General features: G+C 38.9%; 1 protein-coding gene across 1 annotated transcript in view; it reads left to right on the top strand.

The window, feature by feature from the left end:
- Positions 1 to 21,341, top strand: part of kl-2 (dynein heavy chain 2, axonemal kl-2) — a 1,174,416-nt gene that overhangs the window by 868,196 nt on the left and 284,879 nt on the right. Inside the window, exon 57 of the mRNA XM_090369487.1 lies at positions 6,922 to 7,018. Within this exon, the coding sequence (XP_090225613.1) occupies positions 6,922 to 7,018 (97 nt within the window). The remainder of the gene's footprint in view (positions 1 to 6,921; positions 7,019 to 21,341) is intronic.

The following is a 21,341-nucleotide window of genomic DNA, read 5'->3' as shown; positions in this document are numbered from 1 at the left end:
TTCTGCATCGACGCAACAGACAATGTGGTTCCAACACGATGGAGCCCCTGCCCATTATAGCGGAGATGTTCGTAACTACCTGGATGTCACATTTGGTCAACAGTGGATCGGACGTGGTGGTCCCGTGCGTTGGCCTGCTCGGTCACCCGACCTATCATGTCTTGATTTTTATTTCTGGGGTCATATGAAATCGCTAGTTTATGACACCCCTGTTGACAATGCTGAGGAGCTGGTTGCAAGAATCGCAGTAGCTGCCGAAGAAATTCGAAATTCGCCTGGAGTATTCCAGAATGTTCGGATGTCCATGCGTCGGAGATGTGAGGCGTGCATTGTAGCCCATGGAAGAAACTTCGAAAACTTACTTTAATCCATGTACCTTTTGCTTCTTTTCATGTATTATTAAAACGATTTCTCCCTTACGGTCTCTTTTCTTTATGGTGCTTCTGTGTACAACACCGCTTCAGGAAAGCATTTCCGACCCCACATTGCTATATGATTTCGAGTTGTCAGGATGTACCCTACCCCTCTTAGAAGTTCTGAAACGTTTAACCGAAACACCCTGTATAAAATACGTTAACTTATGTACATATATACATATAAAGAAGCACACAAATGAAGCCATATGAGCGATAACATCCATCTGACTCAGAAGCAAAAACAGTACTGAACAACGTGCAAGACAATGTAATATATGTTCTCTCTCTCTCTCTCTCTCTCTCTCTCTCTCTCTCTCTCTCTCTCTTTTTCTCTGCACAGTCAGAGTGCCTCATCTGCCTTCCTAAATCCCCTGTGTCTTTTAAAATACAACTGTAAAACCATTTTAACTGTAACTGCATTAGCAAGGGTTTACTGTATTTGTATTATGACATTATTTAGGTAGTAATGCAGTCACCATAAGTTTATTGAATATTGTACTACAAATAAACAGTGGTTTCCTTGTGAGGAAACTTCCATTGTAGCATACTCTGAATACCACCTAGCTACCTGTTTGATTCTCATTGCAGGGCAAAGGTGATTTCTTTGATTGTCATTGCTTGGCAAATTCTTTATAATGGAATTTCTCTATTGTGGATGTAATTAGCTGATATCAGTGTAGAATTCCTCCCCCACCCCAGAAACTCATTTTTCCTCCCACATATATATGTATTGTTGTATAATACAAACAATTTATGCACCTGTATACTTATGCACTATGGCTTTATTTTCTCAACACTCATAACTCAATCTGATCCTTATGAGAAGTACAACTACAATTCATGTGTAATGATGTGCTGCCACTCTCTGAGCAATGGATAATGCTATCTCAAAAATCAACAAAGCTTCTCATCAATATGTCTGAACAATACAGACTAATGGTATAATGATAATGTTAACCAAGGTGGAATTCATTTTCACCTTACTTCTTTTTGAGACGTGGTAGTCTTGGAATCAGGAAGGGAGGGGAATGATAAGGCTTACTGGGGTGGATGGATGCACATGGGTTTGCCAATTATATGAGGTTTTATTACAGTTACTAAGAACAAACAGGTGCACATATACTTCCTTATTCACAGATTAAGGAATGTGATAAATATATTTTATTAAGCTGAATTATCACCTGTCCATCCACTCTAATAATTTAACCAGCCATCCCTTGAATATTTTCAAAGTACCCACCTCCACAACACCAAATGGAAATTGTTCTAGTAATGAACCGCAATAATCGGACATCTATCCTGTAGCCATCCTTCCTCAATTTAAATTTATGCTCCCTTATGTGTTGTCTGAGCAAGAGGAAGGGCCATCAGCATTTAGCTTACTCAATCCATTCAGAGTCTTAATCACCTCAATCAGATCTTCTCTCAGTTGCCTAGTCTCCAGATATGCAATTTGCAAGTCTTTCTTTGTAAAAGCATCCTTTTATTCTGCTCACTAATCTTATTTCCCTTCTCTGCACCCATTTGAGATCCATATCCTTCACAAAACAAGGCTTCCATATCTGTATTCAGTACTTAAGATGTGACCTAACCATTGCCTTATACAATGGTATAATCACCTCTTTACCCTTGCTGACAAAAGTTCTGTATATCAGTGACAAAACTCCATGAGCTGCCCTAGCAGCCCATCTGCAATGCTCAGAGAACTTCTCTGACTGCACAATTACCATCAGGTTTTTTATTTTTCCATTCTCCACTGTTCCATTCCTGACATATGCAGTACTTTACATTTGTCAAGGTTAAACTCCAACTCTCACTTCTCAACCCATCTGCCTAATTTTTCTAGATCTTGTTAAAATAGCATATACTGATGTCTATTATTAAAAATTGTACCAACAAACTTAGCATGTGACAATAATTATATAGTCTGATATGCCTTCACCAATATCATAAATAAATATAGTAATTAACAATGAGCCCAGCACTGAACCATGGTCAACTCCACTGATAACAGCAGTCCAACGAGAGCAGTACCCATTGATAACTCTATTCCTTTATCCAAACCATTCCTTTAACCCTAACAGTAACTTGCCCTCAATGTCATACTACTCCAAATTGTACAGCAGTCTTATGTGGAGCAGTTTAAAAAAACCTTTATTTTTTGCATCCAATTCCTTTGTTATAAAATATTATAGTATCCAATCAGATTGTTCAGACAAGATTGTCCCTTATTAGATGCATGCTGTGGTTATCACATAACTGTGTTCTATCTCTACATGGTCCTGAATTACTTCTTTCACCAGCAACTCCATTATTTTTCCCGTAACAATAGTATTAGTAATGACCATAGGGGTGCAAGGAAGCCTATGGCTTATGCTGCACCAACCAAAAAAAAAAAGAAAAAAAGTAAAATAATAATAAAATTAAATTAAAAAAAAAATTAATAAATAATAAAAGGAAAGGAAATTGACAACCTATCAGACTATCAGCCTCCACCATCCATGTAGGCAACTCATTCCAGTAATTTATAACTTGCTGGCTAAAATGAAACTTCCTGCAATCCATACTAAACCTCTTCCCCTCCCCCATAACTTGAACTTATGGCCCCTAGTTCTTTGAATCATTTATAACCATGAAAATTTCATCCTCGTTCATTTTAATTTTGTCTCTCAGAGCCTTAAACACTTAAATCAAGTCTCTTCTAAGGTGCCTAGTTTCCAAGCTGTGCAACTGACATATTTGAAGTCTTTCCTCATATGGACACGCTTTTGCCAATCCCACCAGGCAAGTTACCCATATTTGGACCTTTTCAAGAAGCTCTATGTTTTTTTTTAGATCTGGTCTCCACACTTGAACGCAGTTTTCCAAATGTGGTCTAACAATAGCCTTATATAATGGTATTATGACGTCCTTATCTCTGCTAGCAAATGTTCAATAAATCAACGATAACCATGCAACCTATCTACAATGCTTGGAGAACTTCGTGTCTGACTATACCTTAACACTCAAGTCCCTTTCCTCTATTACTGGCATTAGTTCAACTCCACCAGGTGTATAAATTATTTTGGGGTCGCTGTTCCCCAAGTGTAATAATTAAAGCTAGCTGCCATTTTTCTGATCATTCCTGAAGTCTATCTAGGTCACTCTAAAGCTCTGCTTGGTGGTGATCATTAACTACTCTAACAATCTTTACATCATCTGAAAATTTAGACATCATGCCCTCTATCCCTTCATCAATGTCATTTATGAAAATCAAAAACAACCCAATCTGAAGAATAACCATTTATCACAACCCTCTGCCCTGAAGCTGTCCTGCTATCCATCTAAGGATTTTCCCTGATTCCAACCTGTTCCAGCTTATAAAGTAACCACTCATGTGAGACTGGATCAAATGCTTTGCTGAAATCTAAATAAACAATGTCAAAATTATTCCCTAAATCTGGCTCATGAGTGACCCTGTCAAAATAGCTAGCCAGATTTGTTAATGTTTTTCCATTAACAAAACCAAGCTGTATCCTTCAGAATTCCATTTATATGTTTGTAAATGATCATAAATTCCACCCTTGATCATTGCCTCCATGATCAGACTGACTGGTCAGTAATTTTCCACTACACTCTTAGAACCACCTTTGTGTATTGGAGGTACATTGGCACTGTTTTAATCCAATGGAATCTCTCTTCAGTCCAGTAATGCTCTCATAATTTGCCTTAATGGTTCAATGCTCTCACTTGCTTCCTCCCTTAAAATTCTAAAGTATATGCCATCAATCCCTGGAGTCCTACTCACCTGTAGGCGCTAAAGTTTTTTCATTAAATAATCATATGAAATTTCAATATCATTAATTACATATTTTTCAACTTCACTCCCATAATTTCTCTTTGACATAAAGGGTTTTTCTTCTGTAAATATCAATGCAAAGTAACTGTTAAGTTCATCTGCAACATCAAATGGGATATCTAATAGCATGCCATGTCCATTACATAAAGGTCCGATCTGGTTTGTCCTTCTCTTCTTTGCATTTATGTATGTGAAGAATTCCTTATCCCCCTTCTTTGCTCTCTTTGTCAGCAATTTCTCATAATCTTCTTTTGCCAGCCTAACCTTTTCTGTGGCACTATTATAGATCAATTTGTAGTTGTTATAAGCTTCAGTACTTTTTATTGCTCTGTAACTTTCCCATACCCTCTTTTTCTGCTCAAGTAATCTGGCAATTTCCTTATTCATCCAACTTGGAATCTTCCTTGTGGAGTATTTTTTTAATGGTATATAAGCATTGAAGATTTCTGTGATAAATGTTTTTAAGGTATATCATAATTCAATTGTATTCGTTCTCTGTGAGATATCTACCCAGTTAACAGAGGCCATGTAGCATCCTTAAGCCATCATCATTTCCTTTCCTGAAATTATAACCCATCCCTTTGCCTTTAGTTACTGCTACTTCTGTCTTCATTGTCCACTGTAGAACTCCGTGATCACTTCCTGCTACTGGTTCCTATATTGTCAGCACTATTATGTCTGCTGGTTCATGCTAGAATATTCTTTTCCCTAGCATTCCCTTTCCCTTTCATGTTGACACAAATAAAAATTGTCTAGTTGATTTAAAAATTTTGTCCCCCATGTGGAGTTTCCTTCTCTTTTGCTCCAATCAATTAGAGGCAAATTAAAATCGCCCATAAAGAGAGCAGTGACCCCATAATAAGACAGTCACACTTATTTGCCCATGTCATTTGCATGTAGAGGCTCTCATCATAATCTTCAGTCACCTGGCCTGTAGATTAATCCCACCCTCATTATACCTTTGCTTGCAACTATCTCACACCATACAGCTTCTGTACTAGTATAAGGTATGTTCATGTCAAACAGCACCTGGTATGGGAAACATCTGAATCCAGGAAAGCTTTCTTTGTGCTCAGGCTGCTTTTGATAAGAAGCATGACCCTGCCATCCCTTTTATCTAGCCTGAAACTCATCATCCCCAATTTCCGGGTGACACCATTTTTCCATAAGCAATATTATGTCAGCGTTACTTGTCCTAACCAGCAGTTCAAATTCATTCATTTTATTGATGACACTTCTGACATTACTATATAAACAATTAAGACTTGGTGTTCTTGTATTTATTTTTTTGCTTCCCTGGCATTAGGTACCCATTCATTTGAAATGTTTCTGCTCTCAGAACATCTTGCTAATATGAACTGGAGCAATAACAAACAAGAACTCTTGGGGTATATGCAAGTGTTACTTTGACCAATATCATCAGATAAACACGCATGTGTTTTACCCTTTTCTCCCAAAACTAGCAGTTTCCTCGAACCTTAAGGCATCATCAATGATACTGGCAAAAACTCTTGCACTACGTTTGTTTAAATGTATCCTGTCTCTATAAAAGAGATTCCTTCTACCTACAACTGTGGGCCAAGCTTATAAAAATTTTCCCCCAAAAGCCTTGCAGAGTCCTTCAAGTCTTGAGTTAATCCACAAGGCTTTCGGCATATAATCCCTCCTATCATGCCTGGGCAGCATTGCAGATACAAAGATATTCTGACTTAACTCACAGCATTTCTTCAGCATTATCCTATATTTATCTCACAAATCATCAGCTCGTGTGTGCTTAATATCATTAGTCTCCAAATGAATAATAATATTCTCTTTGCTCCCCTTAAATCTGACAGTCTGTTGCCGATATCGTTAATTTTTGCTCCCAGCAGACATATCCTGGTTCTAGTCCACCTGTCCTTATTAGAAAAAATGTTTCCCATTTCCCTAACAATGGAGTCTCCTAATAGAAGAGAAGAACTAAGGTCTTTTGAACCAGAGTAGTTTGCACTTGGTTATTCTGTTCTGAGACCTGAATTGTGAGAGTATCACCTGGTAGGTTACTAGAGTGTTGAGTCCCTGACGAGCTCCCAGTTACGTTATTCTCGAAGGCAAGCACCCATTTTTTCAGTGACTCAAATTCTTCTAGCAATGCATCCGATTTTTACTTTAGATTGGTACACTCCTTGAGTGGTGACAAAGAAAAGATCACCGCATCCCACCCAAACTTTTTTTATGCATCACATGCATATTTCTTCTCTGCCACGAGTCTCCTCAGTTCATTTGACATCTATTTATTTCTAAGATGTGAACAGATGGTTATTGATATCAATAAAACTCATAGGTCTATACTTGTTATTAAATATTAATTTTTTCTAACCAGTTGATTTTTTTTTATTTAGAGGCTTAATATATGTTGGAGGTTTCTATAGCTATATTGAAACTTTTTGATAAATCTTTATCTGGTCTTTATGTATAACTGTTAGTAAATTCAATATTTTGAGATATTGCTGTATCACAAGTATGATCTTCAAAAATATATCTTTATAAAATAATACAGCTATTTCTTTGAACTGACCGACCTCTTGCAGCTTTTTATTAAGTTATTATTTCATTTTCTCAGTGAACTAATACTACATTTGCTATTCGACTGTTAGTTGATTCCTTTATAAAAATTTATCATGATAGGGAAGTGCTGCCAAAACAGCAAAGATTAGATGCCGCTAAGGCAGAACTGGCTGAGAAGCAACGGATACTTGCAGAAGCAATGGCCAAATTAAGAGAGGTAATATTTTAATGTTTGATTTATAAAATTAATCTGAATTTACTTACTGAATTATTGGAAAAGAAAGAAATATTAATTAAGAAAAGTGTCTTTATCCATTAGGAAATTACCAGGCTTAAGCTAGTCTGTATAAGTGGCACTGGCATTTAAATGTTTGTCTCTCTCTCTCTCTCTCGCACACATGCACGCACGCATGCATGCACACACACACACACACACACACACACACACACACCCTCCAAACTTTATTATGCATCCCACTATTTGGTACACCCACGTTTCAACTAACATGAGTAACATGTTCTTGGAAAAGCTTGCTGTATTCAAAGAATTCTTTCCTAAAGCACAGCATAATCTAGCATTAGCATTAGTAAAGGCATATGATGCAAGAAAGCTTATATAGCATCAGCCAAAAAAAAAAAAAAAACCCTTCTCATTTCATTCATCCTTCTGCCTTGCATCTATTTAAGCTATCAACTTCTACAACGACAGATGGAAGTTTGTTACAGCAATCAACCACCCACTGCCTAAAAAAGGCAAACTTCCACACATCTATCCTACAGCTGTCTTTCCTCAATTTCAATTTATGCCCTCTCAGGTGATTATTCTGAGCAAGAGAAAGAATCCCAACAGCATTGAGTATGCTTAAACCATTCACAGCCTTATACACCTCAACCAGATTACCTCGCAGGTGCCTAGTCTCCAGGCACTGTAATTTGCAATACTTAAGCCTTTCTTCCTAAGAGCAACCCTTTGTTCCATTCATTAATCTTGTTACTCTCTCTGTTCTCATTCCAGCAGCTCTACATCCTTCTTAAAATGAGGACTCCAGACCTGTATACAGCTCAAGGTATGGCCTGACCATTGCCTTATACAAGGTTATCCCCACTATATCATTGACAAGACACCATGAGCTACTCTTGCAGACCATCTGCACTGCTCAGAAAACTTCATATCTGACTGCACAATTACCCCCAGATTCTTTTCGTTCTCTACCACTCAGTGTAGCATTACTCTGGGGTGATACATTACTCTGGGGGTTACTGCTTCCCATATGCAGTACTTTACATTTGTCAATGTTAAACTTCAGTTGCCACTTCTCAGCCCATCTACTCAACTTTTCTACATCCTCTTGCAGAAGTGTACTGTCATTAGTGTCATTGCAAACTTAGACATTAAACCTGATATACCATCATCAGTATCATTAATAAATATAGAAAACAACAATGGACCCAACACTGAACCTTGGGGGACTCCACTAATAACATTAGTCCACGAAGAGCAGTGTCCATTGATTACCACTCTCTGTATTCTCCCACTCAACCATCCTCGCATCCATTGTAGCAACTTACCCTTAATGCCATACTGTTCCAATTTGTACAATAGTCTTCCATGTGCAACAGTTTCCTAAAATCCAAATATATGATATGATATGATACTACTCTCTGTCTTCTCCCATTTGACCATCCCTATCTCCATAGCAGCAATTTACATCCAATGCCACACTCCAGTTTTTGCAACAGTCTTCCATGTGCAACAGTATCAAAAGCCTTTCTAAGGCCCAAATATATGATATCAAAATTATTCTTTGCATCCAGTTGCTTTGTGACCACATTCTGGTATCCAATCGAATTGGTCAAACAAGACTTCCCCTTCACAAACCCATACTGTGTCAGAGCTATAACTGAAGTCTTGTCTAGATGATCCTGCGGTGCTTCTTTAACCAGTGCCTCCATGAATTTCCTGGAACAGAAGTTAAACTAACAGGTCTGTAATTATTTGTGTTGCCCTTTGATCCTCCTTTGTGAATTAGGGTCACATTTTCACCTCCAGTCCATGGATACCTCCCCTGGGTCCAAGGGAGCTGTAATAATTATGGCCAAGGGTTTGCTTACTTCCTTTGCTGCCTCCTTTAACATAACTGGATAGATCACATCCACTCCCAGTGCCTTTCTTATGTTTATCTTCAACAATTTCTCCACTTTGCTCTCAGTTATTACAAAATTATCTAGCTCACTGCCAGAGTTTTATACACCTCTAGCATTCTCCTCCCTGAATAACTCCCCATGTGTGAATGTAGATGCAAAATACTCATTTAGTTAGTTAGCTACCTGAGCAGAATTATCAACAGTTGAACTATCGATATCAAGTGGACCAACCTGATTTATCCCTTCCCTTCTAGAGTTTACGTAAGTAAAGAACTCCTTGCTGTTTTTCTTTGCATCCTTTGCCAAAGATTTCTCATAATCTGCCTTTACCTGCCTAACCTCCTTTGTCACTTGGTTACAGACCAGCTTATATCTATCTTAGGCTTCCATGTTGCTTGTTAATTTATACATATCCCATGCATTTTTCTTCTCTGCCACATGTCTCATTAGTTCATCTGACATCCATTTAGGCCTAAACCTTGAATAATATTTCTTATTTGGTGTGAAACACCTAGTAGCTTCCAAGATTAATTCTTTGAATGCTTCCCATTTTTGTTTTTTTGAAAAATGTTCAATTTACATTAAAAACTTGGAAAGACACATTGATGCCCTTATGTCTTAAAACCCTTAAACAACAACTTCCCATTTTGAATTTGCTGTGTGTAACATCATCAGTTGATCCTACAGCCCCAGGTGGCAAGCAATTGTGATTGAATGTTTTCTCTGTGCTTAAAGTGCTATAAAAGCGATTTATAGTTCTTTTAAGTTCCTGTCCTTAAGAAATTTATTTATTTTATATCAGCTACTGTTACAAAAGTACTTGTACAGAGCAAGAAAGAAAAGCTGCCTGTTTGTATTTTTCATATTTATATTACTAGTGTGATCAAGCGTAATTTATATTACGCTTGATCACACTGGGCACTGCCCCTGCCTCCCTGTGGTGGGGCCAGAAACCTTGGCAAAACAGTTAATCAGCCAAAGGCCAAAAAGGAGCAATTATGGAACATAATGTGTTTCCTCCTCTAGAGCCAACAAGCTCCTGGTCGGACATAGAAACCGAACATGACACTTCACAACCCAAGAGTTTTAAAACCAACTCCTCGGTGACAGATTTCCCTCAATTTCTCGTAATGTACTCTGTTACAGATCAGCCTCTGACTAAACTGTCTCCGTTTCTTATTCTGAAACACCTGGAAATTCTGGCAGGATCTAAGACAGTCAAGAGACTGCAATCAGGGGACCTACTAGTAAAAACAAACAGCCGGAAACTTTCAGAGCATCTACTGAAAACTACAAATTTTGCTGGAATTCCAGTAAAAGTTTCTCCCCATGGAACCTTAAACACATCTAAGGGAATTATATCCAGGTGAGATCTAATGAATATCTCAGAGGATGAGATAAGTCAAGAGCTTCAGAAACAAAATGTAATTGCAGTGAAAAGAATCGTGATTGAAAAGGACAATGCACTCACACCTACAAGGAATATTATACTCACTTTTAATACCCCAAACCTACCTTCGTCCATAAAAGCAGGTTATCTTCTTTGCTGCATTTGACCATACATTCCTAATCCCTTGAGATGTTATAAGTGCCAAAATTATGGCCACTCTCAAACGGCATGTAGAGGAAACCCAATTTGTCCCAACTGTGGGTCCTCCGATCATAGTCAAAATGATCGTTCTGCAACAGAAATGATCTGCTCTAACTGTAAAGGCAGCCATCCTTCTTATTCTAGGACATGCAACAGGTGGAAAACCGAAAAAAAAATTGTGAAGTATAAAATTGAAAATAAAGTAATCTTTCAAGAAGTGGGAAAATTAATTGCTCCCAGTATTACTAAACATACATATGCCAGTGTTTGGGGATATTGGACTGTTGCTGGGAGAGAACAGTTCATGCCCAGTCAGAGATTGAGGTATTTGAAGGGACTGTAACATTAGTCTGGGTGGCCACTGATTGATATTTTTGTGCAACACTCGTATGTGTATGTTTAGTAATACTGGGAGCAATTAATTTTCTCACTTCTTGAAAGCTTACTTTATTTTCAATTTTATATTTCACAATTTTCTTTTGTTGAACCAGGCAAGCAATACTGCTCTTACAGTACCAGCGAAATCTCCTTCTCTGTGCTCCTCCAATGAATGCTGTTTCATCAAATAATCGAGGCTCAAACATAAAAACGAATATTCAGGACACATCCATGGATACAATTGACTCATCCAGACAGGAAGTCTCAGTCTTAGAAATACATGTGGAAGAAGATATGGACACTGGTTCACCATTCTTCTTTTTCAAAAAAGACAAACCAAAGAAATAAACCCAATAATGCCTTATATTCTTCAATGGAATTGTAGAGGATTTCGTAGCAACTTTAACGATATTCAAGACTTAATTAATCGATATTCTCCAGTTGGTTTCTGTATACAGGAAACCTATCTAACTTCTCAAATTTCTGCCAGCATAAAGAACTATTCTATCTATCGACATGATCGTAATACTTCAACTTCCACCCATGGGGAGGTGTGGCCATCTTGGTCAGCTCATAGATCCCAACCAAGCAAATTATTTTGAAAACTGAAATTGAAGTTGTTGCTGTACATTTGGTAACCCAAATTGAGTTAACATTAGTATCAATTTATCTCCCACCAAGTCATACCTTCTCTTACCAAGATCTTGAAAACCTGCTAATACAGCTACCTTCCCCTGTCTCTTGGGGGATTTCAATGGCCACCACCCCTTATGGGGATCTACTAAATTGGATAGGATTGGTCAACTGATTGAAACCTTCGTAGATAAGCAAAACCTTACCATTCTTAATATCGGTGCACCTACTCACATACAATTACCAACTGGACAAACTTCTGCAATCGAGCTCTTGATATGCTTCCCGATTCTGTTTCCAATCATGGAATGGTCTGTTATGGATGATCCCATAGGCAGTGACAATTTTCCGATTATTTGTGATTTTCTCACTGCCAACCACCATTGGCCAAACCCTGCAAGAAATGGAAGTTCTCTCAAGCCAACTGCGTCAAATTTCAGTCAGCTGTCACTCTGGATGAGAAATTTATATGAACACAGTCAATAGATGAAGCCACAGATTATATCACTTCATACCTACTATTTGCTGCTAACTGTTCAATTCCATTGTCGAATTCCTAGTCCTGGCGGCACCTTAACTATTGGTGGAATGAAGAATGCACAAAAGCAAAGAAGTTAAAAAATAAAGCATGGAATTTATTTTGTAAATCCCCAACTACAGCTAATCTTATTAACTACAAGAAATTAAGGGCAAAAATACATCTCATTCTGAGGCAAGCCAAGAAGGATTCTTGGATTCAGTTTGCATCTACCATAAATAGAAACATTAACTCCAGGTTAATATGGAATAAAATTAGGCAAATTTCCAACCACCACTTCACCAATTCTTTTGTGGAATGGGCAAGAACTCTCTGCTCCTAGGACATAGCAAATGCCTTGGGCAAAACCTTTGTCCAAGTATCTGTGGCATCAAATTATTCTCCAGATTTCCAGAAAATAAAGACCAAGACTGAACAACGTGCCATCAACTTTCAAACCTCAGTTTCCCTTCCATATAACCAACCTCTTCAATATTCTGAATGTCTACAATCCATTAAAACAACACACAACTGTGTCACTGGGCCAGATGGAATATCTCATATGTTACAAAAGCTTGCTGACAAAAATTTGCAAATACTGCTGGTCTAATATAACCGAACATTTCTGGAAAACATTTATCCCAGCTCTTGGCATTATGCCGCAGTTCTTGCCTTTTTGAAATCTGGAAAAGATCCTACCAGTCCATACAGTTACGGACCAATTTCCCTCTCCAGTTGCCTCGGTAAATTTCTTGTAAAAATTATCCATAATTGACTTGTTTGGATCATCGAAACAGAACACCTATGAGTAATCATCCACATGGATTTTGTAAGAACAGGTCCTCCTTAGATCTCACGATCAAAACCGAGTCTGCAATTCGTAATGCCTTTGTAAAAAATGAACATCTTGTTATGGTTTCCATAGACATTGAGAAGGCATTTGATACTACCTGGTGTCATGGCATTCTCAGTGACCTTTATGCTCTTGGTTTACGAGGCAATCTGCCTATATTCATTAGGAACTTTCTCCAGAATCGTTCGTTCCAAGATCGTTATCACAACTCACTTTCTGCGACATTTTCACAGGAAAAAGGAGTGCCACAAGGGTCTGTACTGAGTCCAACCCTTTTTGCCCTTAGAATTGATTCTATCACAAAAGAACTTCCAAGTACTGTTCAGACCTACCTTTACGCCGATGATCCCTCTATTTCTTGCCATTCTCAGAACATGAGATGCATTGAATGGCAACTGCAGATATCCCTGAATAAAGTCCAAAGGTGGGCAAGGTTAAATGGCTATCGTCTATCACAGCAGAAGACTGTTGCAATTCACTTTTGTAATCAACAGAAAATGCATACAGATCCTGAACTTGAGAAGTCCAACTTTATCATTCCAGTGACCAACAACATCAGATTCTTGGGATTAATCCTTGACAGGAAATTTAATTTCCTGTCAAGGATTAAGCACATTAAATTTGTACGTACTTCCTGCCTCAAAAAACTAAACATACTAAGAGCTTTATCTACCTTGTCTTGGGGAGCAGACCGTACATCTTTGCTGCTCTTATGTAGAGCACTGATCAGATCCCATTTGGATTATGGTGCTCCACTCTATGATTCTGCCCGTAAGACTACACTACGATGGCTGAATTATAACATAGTGCATTGCGGATTTCACTTGGTGCTTTCAGGACATCTCCCACTCATAGTTTATACATTGAAGCTAATGAACTCCCTCTTTACTTCCGCAGAAAAACACTGCTTCTTAAGTATGCAGCATGAATACAAAGATGCTGGCAGCATCCTGTTGAGCCATACCTCTTTAATCCACCACTGCAAAATCTCTATAGAAACAAACCCACTAAAATAAGACCAGCAGGCTTACACCTTTTTGAATTAACACAGAGTTGGAATGTTCCTATTTTCAACAGGCAACAAGTAATGAATTACTCTCAACCTCCTTGGACTCCCCCTCTGCAATTAACCTGCGATACTTATCTTCATAAGTGGAGAAAGAATCGCCTATCAATAATCAATGTAAAACAACTCCATGCAAGCTGTATTCAAAAATATGCTGATTTTTTGCCAATATATACTGATGGCTCCAAATCACATTAAGCCATTGGATGTTATTTTGTTGTTATTTAGTTTTTAGGAGCATTAGCAACTAAGGCCATATTTCTCCGGGAATATACGGTGGTCATTCCCTGACCTTTTCGCATCCTCCATATTTGGTGGTCACGGGCTCAAACCCTGGTCTAATGAAGAAGCATGTGGTACGCACTGCTGCTCCTGCCCACCTGGCTACAGAGGCATCTCAGCCATTGGAGCAGTGGCAGTATTTCCTTCTATAATCATTTCGGCTGCTCTTCCAGCTCAGTATAGCAGCTTCTCAGCAGAACTCCATGCAGTAAAATTAGCCTTAGAAAATCTGAATCACTACCCTTCCGCAAAATACATAGTATGCACAGACTCGCTCTGCTCAATTAGAGCAGTGCAAAATTCCTTCTACAAGGTTCACCCTGTGTTAAATCAAATCAGAAGTCTCCTATTGCAAATTGAAGAATGTCATCAATCAGCAACCTTTTGCTAGATCCCAACACATTCGGGGGATAAAGGGGAACACACTCACTGACAAAACTGCTAAAAATCCATCAAGTTTTGATTTAACTTCCATCCATGTTCCTGCCTCTGACTACAATTGCATCATACAAACAGCATGTCTCGCTGTGGAAAGATCTATGGCACACTCAAACCAATAATAAACTCTATCAGTTGAAACAGCACCGAAAGCTTTGGCACTCTAGCACCAAAACAGTGCGAAGAGAAGAAGTGGTACTTACACGGACATGAATAGGACATATACATATCTCACTCACCTCCATCTACTCACAGGAAAGGACCCTCCTCAGTGTCCACACTGTTCAGCACATTTATCAGTGAAACATATCCTAATTGACTACTGACAGTATCAACAGAACAGCATATCCATCCTGTCTGCGAGAACCAATGACATTAAAGCATATTATTGGCGAAGAATCAAATATCAATGAATTTTTCTCTTTTCGGAAAAAAATTGGACTTTATCATAAATTCTGAAAGATCTCTGTAATTAAAATCAAGTCATTACAACTGAATTTTGTTTTTTAGCATTTCACTATAAATAGGCGCACTCCAAGTTTGCAGATGATACAAAGGTTTGCAGGGTTGTTAAGGACACTACTGATGCTATGCTATGCTGCTGCAACAGGATTTGGAAAGGTTGAGCAGATGGGCTGAGAGGTGGCAAATGAAGTTTAACATTGACAAATGTTAAGTACTACATATGGGAAACAGTAACCTGAGAGTAATGTATCAACTCTGTGGTACTACACTGACAGTGGTAGAGAATGAAAAGGAACTGGGGGTAATTGTGCAAGCAGATATGAAGTTTTCTGAGCAGTGCAGATGGGCTGCAAGAGTAGCTCATGGTGTCTTGTCAATGATATACAGGAATTTTTCTAGCAGGGATAAGGAGGTGATTATTCCCTTGTATAAGGCAATGGTCAGGTCACACCTTGAGTATTGTATATAATGAGGCCTCCTGACCTTGAAATGAGGTCTGCAGGCCTCATTTCAAGAAGGATGTAGAGCTGCTGGAACGAGTACAGAGAAGGCAACAAGATTAGTGAATGAAACAAAGGGTTGCTCTTACGAAGAAAGGCTTAAGTTTTGCAAGGCCCCGAGTGCCAAGCGATAGTGTCCAAGCGATTTTCCTAAGTGATATATAGTGCTCTTTCTAAGTGATTTCGTTATATTTTCTTTCCAGTGCTTTTCTCATCCTTATTTCTTTATAAGTGGTTCTGTACTTAACAGGTTCTAAGTAAGAACCCAGAAAGGAAAATTACCTTTCTTTTCCTAGTATATTTATTAATTTTCGCACTAACAAACTAACTTCTCCAACCGCTTGGCCACTAGGTGGCACTGCTCCTGCCTCCACGTGGCGGGGCTGGAAGTCTGGGAGAAGAAATCCACTCTCCCAGGACTAAAAGGAGCAACGATGGACAAAAATAAACAGTCCTCGTGTGGATCTTATGATTCAGAACTAGACAAACATAATCCAGATCATGACGACACAAATGTATCCCATGCCAAGAGACAAAAAAAGGAAGGAATGGATAAGATCACACCACTCTTTCTAATACTACACTCCTCCACAGACCAACCACTGAGTAAGCTGTCCCCATTTTTGATACAGAAATGTCTCGAAAATGTGGCTGGCCCTCCAAAAATGGTTCGGCGATTAAGATCCGGAGATTTATTGATTGAAATGACCGAACATCGACATGCTGAGAGGCTATTGAAAATTTCTACTTTCGGTGGAATTCCCACGAAGGTTACCCCACATGCCACCTTAAACTCCTCTAAAGGGGTAATATCAGAGTGGGATTTATTAAACGTATCAGAGGATGAACTTGTTCATGAACTAAGAGATCAAAACGTAGTACAAGCCAAAAGAATTGTGATTAAAAGAGATGGAGAACCTGCTCCCACACGCACGGTGATCCTAACATTCAAAACACCAAATCTGCCTACTTCTATTAAAGCTGGTTATCTTAGATGCCAAGTAAGACCATACATCCCAAATCCAGTCCGGTGCTTTAAGTGCCAAAAATTTGGTCACTCCCAAGCTGTCTGCAGAAGTGTAGCCACTTGTGCTAACTGCGGATCAAAAGAGCATACACACACAAACTGTAACACTGAAGTGCAAATTTGTCCTAACTGCCATGGTAACCACTCTGCCTTCTCTAAGGAATGCCCTCAATGGAAAAGAGAAAAGAATATTCAAAAATATAAGATAGAGCAGAAAGTATCCTATCAAGAAGCTAAAAAACATTTTGCAGCACCTGCTAAGTCACCTACATATGCTTCAGTTACCCAACGGCTACGCTCAGTAGAAACTCAGACAGACTGCTCAGTCCCTCCAAATATCTCAATATCTGGTTGGGCTAAATCGCTCCTCTCCTCATCAAAGGAAAAACCTACTCCTAAATATGCTACTCGAGAAGCAAATACTCCTGTAACAATACCTCCAGATAAGAAGCCTAATGAGCAACCAAATGAACGAGCCAAGACTCCTGAAAGAAGCAACACTACTAAATTTATACCCGATACCATGGATATTGATGAAAAGATAGATGAAGATGATTCAATTCTTGAGATTCATCCAGAGGATGACATTGACACGGGTAGGCCAGTCTTCCCAAAAAAAGAAAAAGCAAAAGTAGACAAGCGCAAACAAAAAAATCCGCCCTAAGAAACCAAACCCTCCTTTTAAAACCAAACAATGCACACAGTAATTCAATGGAATTGTCGCGGATTTCGTGCTAATATCGATGACCTCTACGATCTCCTAAGTGAATATAAGCCCGTCGCAGCATGCATACAAGAAACAAACCTGACGAATGCAGTATCTATAACAGTTAAACACTTCACCATGTTCAGAAAAGATAGAAACTGCTCTAATACAGCACACGGAGGAGTAGCGCTGTTAGTAAACTCTTCAATTCCCTCCAGACCTGTTCCCTTGCAAACACCGTTGGAGGCAATTGCAGCCCGTATCACCATAGGCATAACAATAACCTTAGTCTCATTGTATCTGTCACCAAACCACGCTTACACCCTTGCTGATTTAGATGACCTAGTAGGACAAATACCCGCTCCTTTCTGTATTCTGGGTGACTGGAATGGCCATAACCCTCTATGGGGTTCTCAACAACTTGACTGCAGAGGGAAAATAATTGAGAAATTCCTGGATAAACACAATCTAACTATTTTAAACACAGGTGATCACACATATGTTCATGTACCATCTGGCTCAAGCTCTGCCATTGACCTAACAGTATGTTCTCCAACAATATTTCCTCTCATAGACTGGACAGTTACTGACAATCCTCTTGGTAGTGATCACTTTCCAATCATCTGTAATTTCTGTACAAGTTCTCCTCCGATCAACAGAATTAGAACAATTTGGAAATTTGACAAGGCCAACTGGGCTAAATATCAAGAAATAGCTCATTTAGATTCCACTATCATTGCTACTGACAAGATAGATTCTGCAGTAAGCTATATCACAGAACGAATAATGACAGCCGCTGAATCCGCTATCCCAAAATCATCATATAAAATCCGACTCCATCCAAAAATGTGGTGGAACGAAGCATGTAGCATTGCTAAAAGAGAAAGAAATAAGTCCTGGAATCAGTTTAGAAAACATCCAACCACAGCCAACCTCCTACAGTTTAAAAGAGCAAGGGCTAAGGCTCGTTATATAAGACGAACGAGTAAGAAAGAAGCATGGTCACGCTATGCTGCCACAATAAACAGATTCACAGATACTGCTACAGTCTGGAAAAAAATCAAACGTATCAATGGCAAATACCCACTTGTTACTTCCCCAATTCTATTTCTGAGAGGAAACGAAATTTCTGAACCCGAAGAACTTGCTAATGCATTTGGCTCGTCTTTTGAATCACTCTCAGCTGTCTCCGCCTATGAACCAGCCTTTCAGATGCTAAAACGCAATACCGAAAAGTATAAACTGAATTTTAATTCCGCTCTCCAACATTCATACAATCTGCCGTTGACCATGACTGAATTGCTTAATGCGCTCATAAAAGTGAAACACAGTGCTCCAGGTCCTGATGGAATTTATTACTCAATGATTTCCCATTTAAGTGAAAGATCATTAAGTGCTCTCTTACTACTCTATAATAGAATTTTCTTAGAGGAATATTACCCCACCAGCTGGTGCCATTCTTATGTGCTAGCCTTCCCGAAACCAGGAAAAGACCACACAGACCCAGCAAACTATCGACCTATCTCCTTAACAAGTAGCTTGGGAAAAACAATGGAAAAAATGCTTAACACCCGACTAACGTGGTATTTGGAGACTCAAAACATTCTGAGTCCAAGCCAATATGGTTTTCGGAGAAGTAGATCGACGCTCGATCTCATTATCAAAGCAGAAGCAAATATTCGGAACGCCTTTCTAAGAAATGAGCACTTTGTTATGATATGCATTGACATCGAGAAAGCATTTGATACAACTTGGCGTTATGGGATTCTTCGGGACTTACATAAATCTGGTCTTCGGGGTCATCTCCCGAAATTCATTCAGAACTTCCTATCTAACAGATCCTTCCAAGTCCTCTACCACTCGTCACTTTCTGGCGCATATGTTCAAGAAGAGGGAATTCCCCAGGGCTCAGTGCTGAGTGCAACACTTTTTGCCATCAGGATCGATTCTATAACTAATAGTATACCTAACACAGTTGATGCATACCTGTATGCTGATGACCTTGCCATCTCATGTCATTCTCAAAATATGCGACTTATTGAGAGACAACTACAAGTCACCATTAATAGAATAGTCTCTTGGGCCAAAAACAATGGCTACAGAATTTCTAAACCGAAAACAACTGCAGTACACTTCTGTCGTAAACGTACATTACATCCTGATCCAAACCTCCAGTTAGACTCCCATTGTATTACATTTCAACCAAGCACTCGCTTTCTTGGTATAATACTTGATAAAAAATTAAACTTCCTTGAACATATAAAATATATTCGTACCAGCTGTCTTAAGAAACTAAATATTCTCAGAGTAATCTCCTCTATGTCATGGGGTGCAGATCGGTACATGTTGCTACATTTATACCGCTCATTAATTAGATCCCGCTTAGACTATGCATCTCCTGCATACGCCTCAGCCAGGCCAAGTGTACTGAAATGGCTTGATCCCATTCATCATAGCGCACTTCGAATAGCACTGGGTGCCTTTCGTACATCTCCCATTTTAAGTCTATATACGGAAGCCAATGAACCGCCGCTAGACCTTCGGCGACAAATTCTTCTCCTAAACTATGCCGCAAAAATCAGCAGCTTTCCACATCACCCTATATGGCAATATCTCTTCAGACCAAAATGGGAAAACCTCTATCGTACTAAATCACGTCTCAACAAACCATCTGGCATTAGGCTTCAAGCTCTAAACACTAGCTGGGGAATCAGCATGAATAACATAATGCAGGATACTAGCATGCAAATCCAGCCATGGCAAATACCCACAATATACGTTGACAGATATTTTCAGAAATGGGGGAAGAATAATCTTCCAGATATTAACATCAGACAATTACATCTGGCCCACTCAATTCAGTTTAGGAGTTATATGCAGATATATACAGATGGATCCAAGACTGCCAGTAAGGTTGGTACAGCTGTAGTCCTGCCGGATGCTATCATTGCTGAACAGCTTCCCTCAGAATGTAGTAATTATACTGCTGAGTTGTATGGTATTTTACTAGCCCTGGAGAAAATAAAAGAAGCCTCATATACTCAATCCATAATATATACCGATTCATTAAGTGCCGTCAATTGTATGCAAAGTAAACGCCCCAACAGTCATCCTCTGGTACAACAAATCTGGACTCAGTTAATGGCAATTCATGCACGTGGTCACCGCATTATTTTTTGTTGGATTCCTGGTCACTCTGGAATCCCAGGAAATGAACAAGCAGATTTATCTGCCAAAAATGCTTCAAATCCTATTTCTTACAATTTCAAGACACCTTATGTTGACTATAAATCCATTATACAGCAGACCTCTAAAGAACAGTGGAAACATATATGGGAAAAAGAATTACATAACAAACTTTTTGAAATAAAGAAAGAACCCAAACAGTGGCGCTCCAGTCTGAGAGGAAATAGAAAAGAAGAAACTGTACTAGCACGACTGCGCATAGGTCACACATACCTCACTCACAGTTATCTATTAAGAAAGGAAGATGCCCCACAATGCAGTAACTGTTCATGTCCACTCACTGTAAAGCATATCGTTATCGAATGCCCGCTATATCTAAGAGAACGAAAAACTGCTTTCTCCTTACTTTCCAAAAATTGCAATCAATTAACATTACGTAATATTCTGGAAGATCGTCAAGATATGGATGACGTTTTTGTTTTCCTAAAATCAATTGATAAATATCACCTTGTTTAAATTTTTATCAGAATCAGCATCAACAGCAAAGATATACTAGTCAGAAATCAGTGCATTATAGCCACAGTTGCTGATGCACCAACAAACCTAACAACAACAACAACAAGTTTTGCAAATTACAGTGTCTGGAGACTAGGCACCGGCGAGGTGATCTGATAGAGGTGTATAAAACCTTGAATGGTTTGAGCATGCTCAATGCCGATAGGATTCTTCCTCTTGCTCAGAATAATCACCTGA

This window comes from Mastigoproctus giganteus, chromosome 1 (genome assembly GCF_048544385.1).
Source record: "Mastigoproctus giganteus isolate SK-2022 chromosome 1, ASM4854438v1, whole genome shotgun sequence".
Classification (NCBI taxonomy): domain Eukaryota; kingdom Metazoa; phylum Arthropoda; class Arachnida; order Uropygi; family Thelyphonidae; genus Mastigoproctus; species Mastigoproctus giganteus.
Note: the sequence above shows the minus strand (reverse complement) of the source record. Positions and strands in the feature narration are given on the sequence as shown.